The sequence below is a fragment of the Eutrigla gurnardus genome (genome assembly GCF_963514095.1).
Source record: "Eutrigla gurnardus genome assembly, chromosome: 3".
Classification (NCBI taxonomy): Eukaryota; Metazoa; Chordata; class Actinopteri; order Perciformes; family Triglidae; genus Eutrigla; species Eutrigla gurnardus.
The window spans coordinates 4,702,280-4,715,033 of NC_139917.1; the positions used below are offsets into that span (position 1 = coordinate 4,702,280).

At 44.0% G+C, this 12,754-nt stretch overlaps 1 protein-coding gene across 4 annotated transcripts in view; it reads right to left on the minus strand.

Moving 5' to 3' along the window:
• The window catches only part of LOC311011512 (CSC1-like protein 2), a 40,208-nt gene that overhangs the window by 6,421 nt on the left and 21,033 nt on the right, over positions 1-12,754 (minus strand). For all 4 annotated transcript variants that reach the window (XR_014596901.1, XM_084006511.1, XM_084006510.1 and 1 more), the window contains 14 exons: positions 12,365-12,435; positions 10,660-10,740; positions 10,443-10,566; positions 9,512-9,645; positions 9,201-9,338; positions 8,973-9,126; positions 8,747-8,853; positions 8,438-8,524; positions 8,289-8,354; positions 7,784-7,946; positions 7,394-7,499; positions 6,914-7,081; positions 6,558-6,673; positions 6,393-6,473 (listed from right to left, as the gene is read on the minus strand). Coding sequence is in view for 3 of the 4 variants with exons in the window: in XM_084006511.1 (XP_083862637.1) it covers positions 6,393-6,473; positions 6,558-6,673; positions 6,914-7,081; positions 7,394-7,499; positions 7,784-7,946; positions 8,289-8,354; positions 8,438-8,524; positions 8,747-8,853; positions 8,973-9,126; positions 9,201-9,338; positions 9,512-9,645; positions 10,443-10,566; positions 10,660-10,740; positions 12,365-12,435 (1,596 nt within the window). In the remaining variant the exon portion in view is untranslated. The remainder of the gene's footprint in view (positions 1-6,392; positions 6,474-6,557; positions 6,674-6,913; positions 7,082-7,393; positions 7,500-7,783; positions 7,947-8,288; positions 8,355-8,437; positions 8,525-8,746; positions 8,854-8,972; positions 9,127-9,200; positions 9,339-9,511; positions 9,646-10,442; positions 10,567-10,659; positions 10,741-12,364; positions 12,436-12,754) is intronic.

Below are 12,754 nucleotides of genomic sequence, written 5' to 3' on the forward strand. Positions count from 1 at the left end.
ATGGACTCATCTCGACTGACTCAATATGGACTCTCTAGACTGACTCAATATGGACTCGTCTCGACTGACTCAATATGGACTCTCTAGACTGACTCGATATGGACTGGTATCGACTGATTCGATATGGGCTCGTCTAGACTGACTCGATATGGACTCATCTCGACTGATTCGATATGGGCTCGTCTAGACTGACTCGATATGGACTCGTCTCGACTGATTCGATATGGACTCGTCTAGACTGACTCGATATGGACTTGTCTCGACAGCCTCGATATGGACTCGTCTCGTCTGACTCGATATGGACTCAATATGGACTCTCTAGACTGACTCAATATGGACTCGTCTCGACTGACTCAATATGGACTCTCTAGACTGACTTGATATGGACTCGTCTCGACTGATTCGATATGGACTCGTCTCAACTGATTCGATATGGACTCGTCTCGACTGATTCGATATGGACTCGTCTAGACTGACTCGATATGGACTTGTCTCAACAGCCTCGATATGGACTCGTCTCTTCTGACTCGATATGGACTCAATATGGACTGGTCTCGACTGACTCAATATTGACTCTCTAGACTGACTCGATATGGACTTGTCTCGACAGCCTCGATATGGACTCGTCTCGTCTGACTCGATATGGACTCAATATGGACTCATCTCGACTGACTCAATATGGACTCTCTAGACTGACTCAATATGGACTCGTCTCGACTGACTCAATATGGACTCTCTAGACTGACTCGATATGGACTCGTCTCGACTGATTCGATATGGACTCGTCTAGACTGACTCGATATGGACTTGTCTCAACAGCCTCGATATGGACTCGTCTCGTCTGACTCGATATGGACTCAATATGGACTCATCTCGACTGACTCAATATGGACTCTCTAGACTGACTCAATATGGACTCGTCTCGACTGACTCAATATGGACTCTCTAGACTGACTCGATATGGACTGGTCTCGACTGATTCGATATGGGCTCGTCTAGACTGACTCGATATGGACTCATCTCGACTGATTCGATATGGGCTCGTCTAGACTGACTCGATATGGACTCGTCTCGACTGATTCGATATGGACTCGTCTAGACTGACTCGATATGGACTTGTTTCGACAGCCTCGATATGGACTCGTCTCGTCTGACTCGATATGGACTCATCTCGACTGACTCAATATGGACTCTCTAGACTGACTCAATATGGACTCTCTAGACTGACTCGATATGGACTCGTCTCGACTGATTCGATATGGACTCGTCTAGACTGACTCAATATGGACTTGTCTCATCAGCCTCGATATGGACTCGTCTCTTCTGACTCGATATGGACTCAATATGGACTCGTCTCGACTGACTCAATATTGACTCTCTAGACTGACTCGATATGGACTCATCTCGACTGACTCGATATGGACTCGATATGGACTCGTCTCGTCTGACTCGATATGGACTCAATATGGACTCGTCTCGTCTGACACGATATGGACTCAATATGGACTCGTCTCGTCTGACTCGATATGGACTCGTCTCGACTGACTCGATATGGACTTATCTCGACTGACTCCATATGGACTCGTCTAGACTGACTCAATATGGGCTTGTCTCGACTGACTCGAAATGGACTCGTCTCGACTGCCTCAATATGGACTCATCTAGACTGACTCAATTTGGACTTAGACTAACTTGATATGGACTTGTCTCAACTGACTGACCTGATGTGAACTTGTCTTGACAGACTGACTTGATATGGACTTGACTCGATATGGACTCGTCTCATTATGGACTTGTCTCAATTTGGACTTGTCTCGACAGCCTCGATATGGACTCATCTCGACTGACTCAATATGGACTCTCTAGACTGACTCAATATGGACTCTCTAGACTGACTCGATATGGACTCGTCTCGACTGATTCGATATGGACTCGTCTAGACTGACTCAATATGGACTTGTCTCAACAGCCTCGATATTGACTCGTCTCTTCTGACTCGATATGGACTCAATATGGACTCGTCTCGACTGACTCAATATTGACTCTCTAGACTGACTCGATATGGACTCATCTCGACTGACTCGATATGGACTCGATATGGACTCGTCTCGTCTGACTCAATATGGACTCAATATGGACTTGTCTCGTCTGACACGATATGGACTCAATATGGACTCGTCTCGTCTGACTCGATATGGACTCGTCTCGACTGACTCGATATGGACTTATCTCGACTGACTCCATATGGACTCGTCTAGACTGACTCAATATGGGCTTGTCTCGACTGACTCGAAATGGACTCGTCTCGACTGCCTCAATATGGACTCATCTAGACTGACTCAATTTGGACTTAGACTAACTTGATATGGACTTGTCTCAACTGACTGACCTGATGTGAACTTGTCTTGACAGACTGACTTGATATGGACTTGACTCGATATGGACTCGTCTCAATATGGACTTGTCTCAATTTGGACTTGTCTCGACTGCCTCGATATGGACTCGTCTCGTCTGACTCAATATGGACTTGTCTCGTCTGACTCGATATGGACTCATCTCATCTGACTCGATTTGGACTTGTCTCGACAAACTGACATGATTTGTACTTAGACTAACTTGATATGGACTTGTCTCGACTGACTCAATATGGACTCTCTAGACTGACTCGATATGGACTCGTCTCGACTGACTCGATATGGACTCGTCTCGTCTGACTCGATATGGACTCAATATGGACTCGTCTCGTCTGACTCGATATGGACTCATCTCGACTGACTCAATATGGACTCTCTAGACTGACTCAATATGGACTCGTCTCGACTGACTCAATATGGACTCTCTAGACTGACTCGATATGGACTGGTCTCGACTGATTCGATATGGGCTCGTCTAGACTGACTCGATATGGACTCATCTCGACTGATTCGATATGGGCTCGTCTAGACTGACTCGATATGGACTCGTCTCGACTGATTCGATATGGACTCGTCTAGACTGACTCGATATGGACTTGTCTCGACAGCCTCGATATGGACTCGTCTCGTCTGACTCGATATGGACTCAATATGGACTCATCTCGACTGACTCAATATGGACTCTCTAGACTGACTCGATATGGACTCGTCTCGACTGATTCGATATGGACTCGTCTAGACTGACTCAATTTAAACTTAGAGTAACTTGATATGGACTTGTCTCAACTGACTGACCTGATGTGAACTTGTCTTGACAGACTGACTTGATATTGACTTGACTCGATATGGACTCGTCTCAATTTGGACTTGTCTCGACTGCCTCGATATGGACTCGTCTCGTCTGACTCAATATGGACTTGTCTCGTCTGACTCGATATGGACTCATCTCATCTGACTCGATTTGGACTTGTCTCGACAAACTGACATGATTTGTACTTAGACTAACTTGATATGGACTTGTCTCGACTGACTCATATGGACTCTCTAGACTGACTCGATATGGACTCATCTCGACTGACTCGATATGGACTCGTGTCGTCTGACTCGATATGGACTCAATATGGACTCGTCTCGTCTGACTCGATATGGACTCAATATGGACTCATCTCGACTGACTCAATATGGACTCTCTAGACTGACTCAATATGGACTCGTCTCGACTGACTCAATATGGACTCTCTAGACTGACTCGATATGGACTGGTCTCGACTGATTCGATATGGGCTCGTCTAGACTGACTCGATATGGACTCATCTCGACTGATTCGATATGGGCTCGTCTAGACTGACTCGATATGGACTCGTCTCGACTGATTCGATATGGACTCGTCTAGACTGACTCGATATGGACTTGTCTCGACAGCCTCGATATGGACTCGTCTCGTCTGACTCGATATGGACTTGTCTCGTCTGACTCGATATGGACTCATCTCATCTGACTCGATTTGGACTTGTCTCGACAAACTGACATGATTTGTACTTAGACTAACTTGATATGGACTTGTCTCGACTTGTCTCAATTTGGACTTGTCTCGACTGCCTTGATATGGACTCGTCTCTTCTGACTCAATATGGACTTGTCTCGTCTGACTCGATATGGACTCATCTCATCTGACTCGATTTGGACTTGTCTCGACAAACTGACATGATTTGTACTTAGACTAACTTGATATGGACTTGTCTCGACTGACTCAATATGGACTCTCTAGACTGACTCGATATGGACTCGTCTCGACTGACTCGATATGGACTCGTCTCGTCTGACTCGATATGGACTCGATATGGACTCGTATCGACTGATTCGATATGGACTCGTCTAGACTGACTCGATATGGACTTGTCTCAACAGCCTCGATATGGACTCGTCTCTTTTGACTCGATATGGACTCAATATGGACTGGTCTCGACTGACTCAATATTGACTCTCTAGACTGACTCGATATGGACTCATCTCGACTGACTCGATATGGACTCGTCTCGTCTGACTCGATATGGACTCAATATGGACTCGTCTCGTCTGACACGATATGGACTCAATATGGACTCGTCTCGTCTGACTCGATATGGACTCAATATGGACTCATCTCGACTGACTCGATATGGACTCGTCTAGACTGACTCAATATGGGCTCTCTAGACTGACTCGATATGGACTCGTCTCGACTGATTCGATATGGACTCGTCTAGACTGACTCAATATGGACTTGTCTCAACAGCCTCGATATGTACTCGTCTCTTCTGACTCGATATGGACTCAATATGGACTCGTCTCGACTGACTCAATATTGACTCTCTAGACTGACTCGATATGGACTCATCTCGACTGACTCGATATGGACTCGATATGGACTCGTCTCGTCTGACTCGATATGGACTCAATATGGACTCGTCTCGTCTGACACGATATGGACTCAATATAGACTCGTCTCGTCTGACTCGATATGGACTTGTCTCGACTGACTCGATATGGACTTATCTCGACTGACTCCATATGGACTCGTCTAGACTGACTCAATATGGGCTTGTCTCGACTGACTCGATATGGACTCATCTCGACTGACTCGATATGGACTTGTTTCGTCTGACTCGATATGGACTCAATATGGACTCGTCTCGTCTGACACGATATGGACTCAATATGGACTTGTCTCGTCTGACTCGATATGGACTCAATATGGACTCGTCTCGACTGACTCGATATGGACTCGTCTAGACTGACTCAATATGGGCTTGTCTCGACTGACTCGAAATGGACTTGTCTAGACTGACTCAATATGGACTTGTCTCGACTGCCTCAATATGGACTCATCTAGACTGACTCAATTTGGACTTAGACTAACTTGATATGGACTTGTCTCAACTGACTGACCTGATGTGAACTTGTCTTGACAGACTGACTTGATATGGACTTGACTCGATATGGACTCGTCTCAATATGGACTTGTCTCAATTTGGACTTGTCTCGACTGCCTCGATAGGGACTCGTCTCGTCTGACTCAATATGGACTTGTCTCGTCTGATTCGATATGGACTCATCTCGTCTGACTCGATTTGGACTTGTCTCGACAAACTGACAAGATTTGTACTTAGACTAACTTGATATGGACTTGTCTCGACTGACTCAATATGGACTCTCTAGACTGACTCGATATGGACTCGTCTCGACTGACTCGATATGGACTCGATATGGACTCGTCTCGTCTGACTCGATATGGACTCAATATGGACTCGTCTCGTCTGACTCGATATGGACTCATCTAGACTGACTCAATATGGGCTTGTCTCGACTGACTCGAAATGGACTCATCTAGACTGCCTAGATATGGACTAAATATGGACTCGTCTCGACTGACTCGATATGGACTCATCTCGACTGACTCGATATGGACTCATCTAGACTGACTCAATATGGGCTTGTCTCGACTGACTCGAAATGGACTCGTCTAGACTGACTCAATATGGACTCCTCTCGACTGCCTCAATATGGACTCATCTAGACTGCCTCGATATGGACTCATCTAGACTGACTTAATTTGTACTTAGACTAACTTGATATGGACTTGTCTCAACTGACTGACCTGATGTGAACTTGTCTTGACAGACTGACTTGATATGGACTTGACTCGATATGGACTCGTCTCAATATGGACTTGTCTCAATTTGGACTCGTCTCGTCTGACTCAATATGGACTTGTCTCGTCTGACTTGATATGGACTTGTCTCTTCTGACTCGATTTGGACTTGTCTCGACAAACTGACATGATTTGTACTTAGACTAACTTGATATGGACTTGTCTCAACTGACTGGCCTGATTTGTACTTGTCTTGACAGACTGACTTGATTTCGACTCGTCTCAAACTACTTGATTTGTCTGCTAATAAATGTCTGAACTAGAGCTCGTGAGGTGCATCCACTCACTTGAGCTTTGGTGGTGGGGGAGGACGAGGGGCGAGCTGGACGTCCGTTCTCGACAACGTCCACGTTGTCCTTGGTGTCGATCTGAGACAGAGGCACACAGTGAGCTTGTATACTGAGAAGCAACAATCGTTCTGTGAAGAGCCTTTAATAAAAAAGCTGCCGTACCTTGTAGTTGTGAGCACTGAGGTACTTGAAATGTCCGAAGCACACGTGAGACAGACAGACAACGATGGTGACGATCAGCACCACCAAAGTGAACATGGAGGTTGGCGTCTCGAAACCTGGCGGCGTATTAGCAAAACAAACACATATTCATATTTGTTGATAATAATAGTTTTTTGTAAAAAACAATAATTGCGCACTTTGTTCTAAACTTGTTTACAAGTGTTTCGAACAACTTGTTTGAAACAACTTGTTCAAAACCGTTGAGACTAAATTTGTCTCAACTGACAGACTTGAAGTGAACTTGACTAAGTCATTTAAGGTGGTTGAGTGGTTGTCCAGCAGGGGGCGGAGCTTACCTGTGCGTACAGTGGAGAAGAAGAGCAGCCAGAAGAGGCAGAGGATGGGCGCCGCCACCACCTGGGTGACGGCTCCAGAGTGAATCTTCTTGTCCAGTTTTGAGGGCAGGTAGGCGTAGTACATATTGTAACGGTCCACCAGGTGTTTCAGCAGCATGTACATCAGACCTGCAGGGGGACAGGTGAGCTGCTGAGTCAGAAAGTGCCACTGATGACATCAACTTATTACCGCCTTGACTTGACAGAACACAAGACTGGATCTGGACTGACTCGACCAGAGGGGTGGCAGGAAGTAAGAACAGTGTGTTGTGTCACATTTAGTGTCATGAGGGTGGTTCTCTTTTAACCTGGATCACCATGGTAACTGATGCTGCTCACCTAACCTGAGCTGCATGACGCGTATAGCAGTGCTGACCGTATACTGTAGTACTGATGCAGTTTAACTACTGTATTTGGAGTTGTGGCGTAGGTGAGACTGACCAAAGGGGACGATGATGGGACAGGTGATGCTGTAGGCCATCACCACCGTGAAGACGTTCATCATCCAGGCGTACGCCGCTCCGAACTGAAACTCATAGGCCTGGTGCTGCAGGGACCAAAGACACAGCGTTTTAAAAAGGACTCTCACACACACACACACACACACACACACACACACACACACACACACACACACACACACACACACACACACACACACACACACACACACACACACACACACACAGCTGACATGTAGAGAGACAGCTTTGCTATTGTCAAGTCGTGTTCAGAACCAAATGTTCACGCCGCCTTGCTCGCAGGATTAGTTGTAGTTATTTATCAGAGTCCCTCCTCTGATTCAGCGGCTCAGGCAGCGTCTGTCCTCACCCTCTTGACGTTGCGGCGGTCAGCAGCGGACCGAGCCAGGCACAGCCGGATCATGTACATGAGCAGACCAGGGATCCTCAGCAGGTCCATGGCGTTACCGATGAACGCAGAGGCGATGACATAATTGACGAAGAACGCTCCGTTGTCCGGCAGGAAGACGCACCTGAAGGGGATACAGCACCCCCGTTAATAACCTCTAGACGAGTGCAGAGAAACACAGCTTTTGAAATAAAATGACGGCCTGCCAATATTATCGTAATGAAATAATAAAATGTATATTGGAAATTCATTCTGACTTTTTTTTACTTACATTTTTAGATATCTGTTATATAAAATATAAGATGTTAATTGTATGTTAAAAAGCATCTATAAAGCAGTAAGAACTAAAATGAAAACAAGCGGAACCAAACCGTCACTATAGTGATAATGATTCTGAACATGGACCTTTTTCATTTGTATTTCACATTACAAAGCATTATGCACCCGAAATATGTGGTCTACTTACTCAAATCTGACTGTGGCATCATCCAGGAACTTCTTATCAAAGAGCCAGCGGAAGAAAACATCCAGACTGGAAAACAGATGTTTCAGTGTGGATGGCAGAGGTCAAAGGCCACTCAGGGACAAAACCTTACAGCAAACTATTTGTATTACCTGCTGAGTCCCAGAGATGGCAGCAGCAGAACCATGAAGATCAGGAAAGTGTAACATTTATGCATCGTTGTCCTGTTTTCTCCAGACCTACAGACACACACAGCAGGTCAAATCAGGTTCTAATCAGAGTGTAACAAGGTTCTAATCAAAATGTAATCAGGTTCTAATCAGAGTGCAATGAGGTTCTAATCAGAGTCTAATGAGGTTCTGATCAAGGTCAAGGATCAAATTAAGACCGAATCAACAAGTCTTACTCACAAATGTGTGTGCTGGTATACATATTGTAGTAGTGGAATAGCAGACTGTTACCTGGTCCAGTGAGCCTCGAAGAAGGCAGAGTAGTAGACGATGGTGGGCAGCAGGGCAGAGAAAGCCCAGAGCAGCAGAGTGGGGAAGAACTGAGTGACGATGGGATTCTGTCCAAAACAACCAGCAGAGAGTCAGAGAGAAATTCATTTCCTGTTAGCGCTGCTATCAAAACGTTTCAAACAAAAAGCCAGCTCCATTGAACGAAAGGCTGGTTGTGCTTTCTTACATTGAGATACTCCACAGGCTTTGTGACATTGAACTTGTCCATGGTGGAGATGATGATGGCGGGTGTGGTGAGGAAGAAGAGCAGGAGGAAGAGTATGCAGTTAATGATGAAGCAGCGGATCCACCAGGAGATCCCACCAAGTGACAGGTGCTCCCTGTAGGAAGAAACCAGGATGCATCAGCTGAGAGCCATGGAGGTGTTTGTGGCGGGGGGAGCTTGTGGACTTACCAGCGGACATTCTGCGGGTCGGGCGCGTACGAAACACTCCAGCTGTGAACATGAAGAACCTCGCTGAACTGAGATGATCGTGGCTCCTGACGACACCGACAACCCTGAACCTGACATGCGTTAAAGTCCTTCAAAATACTGCGGAAACAGAGGGGGCGGAGTCAGGTGGAGGAGGAGTCGAGGCCAGAACAAATATTCTTCAATGTTCCCTCCAAAAAGTAACCTTTGTGAAGTGTATTACAGCATCAATAAGTAAAAACGGTGGAGAAATGACCCAAATAATGTTTTAACATATTAAACCGGCTCCTTACACGGCGGTCATGGACTCGTTCTGGAAGGTGACGAAGGCCATGCCCAGCGGTTTGGTGTGGACCTTCTCCTTCTCCTTCCTGTACTCCTCCTTCAGCTTGGCCTCCCTCTTAGTGTAGTAGCTCACCGCCTCCTCCTGTAGGTCAAATGTGAATTACTGCTAACATGCTAACTGGCAAACAAACCACCCTCTGTCCCTGAACACATCAGAGCAGACCAGGTTCACTCATGGATCCAGATAAGCTTCATATTTATCGCTTGAAATGTTTGGTCTAACTAAAGAATCTCCATCTTCACAGAGTCCAAAGGGATGTCATAAAAAAGAGATATGAAAGTCATCACAACCAACTTCTCAGTTATTTACGATAAAACTTAAACTGGCAACAATTCAACGTTAACCGGCCACAATAAAGTGTTAACCAGCAACAATAAAACTTTCACCAGCAGCAATAAAACGTTAACTAGCAACAATAAAACTTTAACTGGCTACAATAAAACTTTAACTAGCAACAATAAAACTTTAACTGGCTACAATAAATCTTTAACCGGCAACAATAAAACTTTAACCAGCAAAAATTAAACTTTAAACGGCAACTACACAATTTTAACTGGCAACAATAAAACTTTACCCAGCTACAATCAAATGTAACCGGTTGTTAAGAACTTAATCCTACTACAGTAAAACTTGAAATAGCTATGATAAACATTTGAACCACTTGAACTAGCTAACAGTCCTTAAGTCTGCTGGGATAAAACTTGAACTGTTGGAAACTAATCATCATCATGTACCAGTATAGGAGCAATGTGAGGAAATAAGCTGAGTCTATAAACTACCATCATTGAGTTATCATTACAATGTCATTACATTACAAATTTCAGGCTTGTGAGAATCTATTTGAGTCAATCTGAACAGAGCGTTAGCATTAGCGTCACCTCCTCGCAGCCAGTGATGGCGCAGCAGCAGAGGTGTCCACAGGGTTTGGGGTTGATCATGGTGGGAACGTGTTCCTTCGCCATAAGGTCTGTGAAGAACTTCTTACTGCGCTCCGTCTTCTTCCTGACAAACGCACAAACAAAATGTTTAAAACATGTTTTACCATTTAAAAGAAGCTGGGTGCATCCCAGTTTGCACCCTGCCTCTGTGTCTCACCTCTCTGCGTTCAGAGACATCAGTTTGGCGACGTTGTAGCAGATCCGAGCCTCTAGCACCGTACAGTTCTCATACGCCTGTCTGAAGAGGAAGAAAACAGTTCAGACAGAACTCATCTTCAGCAGCATTCTGGGACACTTTCCACAAGTTCAACTACTGAATTATAGTTTAATATGTGAACACAAAAACATTCAACTATGTATTATAAAGGGTTTTAAAAAAAATGTGATTAAAGACATTCAGCCCCTGAATCGGGAATGATTCACCTCTGGGTGTACACATGAAATAGAATAACACAGTGGAAATGGAATTGTAACTTCATCCCGCAACAATAAAACTTCATCAGGCTGTGATACAACTTCAGCCAGCTATGATTAAAACTTCAACTGTCTACGTTAAAACTTCAACTGGCTACGGTAAAACTGCAGACGGCTACGATAAAACTTCAACTTGCTACAATAAAAATTCAGTCAGCTACAATAAAACTTTGACTGGATATGGTAAAACTTTGACTGGCTATGGTAAAACTTCAGACAGCTAAGATAAAACTTCAGTTGGCTACAATAAAACTTTGACTGGCTATGGTAAAACTTTCACTGACTATGGTAAAACTTTGACTGGCTACGGTAAAACTTCAGACAGCTAAGATAAAACTTCAGTTGGCTACAATAAAACTTTGACTGGCTATGGTAAAACTTTGACTGGCTACGGTAAAACTTTGACTGGCTACGGTAAAACTTCAGACAGCTAAGATACAACTTCAGTTGGCTACAATAAAACTTTGACTGGCTATGGTAAAACTTTGACTGGCTACGGTAAAACTTCAGACAGCTAAGATAAAACTTCAGTTGGCTACAATAAAACTTTGACTGGCTATGGTAAAACTTTCACTGACTATGGTAAAACTTTGACTGGCTACGGTAAAACTTCAGACGGCTACGATAAAACTTCAGTCGGCTACAATAAATCTTTGACTGGCTATGGTAAAACTTTGACTGGATATGGTAAAACTTTGACTGGATACGGTAAAACTTTGACTGGTTATGCTAAAACTTTGACTAACTATGGTAATACTTTGACTGGCTTTGGTAAAACTTTGACTGACTGGTAAAACTTTGACTGGCTATGGTAAAACTTTGACTAACTGGTAAAACTTTGACTGGCTATGGTAAAACTTTGACTAACTATGGTAAAACTTTGACTGACTGGTAAAACTTTGACTAGCTATGGTAAAACTCTGACTGGATACGGTAAAACTTTGACTGGTTATGCTAAAACTTTGACTGACTATGGTAAAACTTTGACTGGCTATGGTAAAACTCTGACTAACTATGGTAATACTTTGACTGGCTTTGGTAAAACTTTGACTGACTGGTAAAACTTTGACTGGCTATGGTAAAACTTTGACTAACTATGGTAAAACTTTGACTGACTGGTAAAACTTTGACTGACTGGTAAAACTTTGACTGGCTATGGTAAAACTTTGACTAACTATGAAATAACTGTTATTCTAACATTGTTTAAATCAGACACAGTTGACGTCACTTCAGTCAGCTGGACACATTTAGGGTACATCATGGACGTAGGAGGCATTGAACATGTGGGTGGGACAATTTAACCAAGAGTCCTCCCCCAGAAAAAGTAGATCTCAATACATTTTAGACATTCAGTTTCCACGAGAAGAAGAAAAGACCATTGAACTCACTCAAAGTGCTGTTTGATCTGACTTTCCTCAGCATATTTAGAGATGCCATTAATGAATAAAGTGCGCTTCACCTGCAAGACACAAACCTGGGATTAAAAAACACGATACACAGCAGACCTTATGTTTACATTTTAACTCGATACATACGTTCTATTGCCTACCGGTCTGTGCTAAAACCTTCAGAGGCTAAGATAAAACTTTAACAGCCTGCTATGTGACAACAACAATGTGACAAAGTGATGTCAGCTGACAAATGCTTGACCTTTATTACAGTATAGTAATTTATTCAATGATTCGGTTCAATTTTGAAATGTTTCTAGCACGTTCTTCCAAATATTGCAACGATAAAGATGTTGCCATGATGACTGGGACATTTTTCTAGAGTGGAAC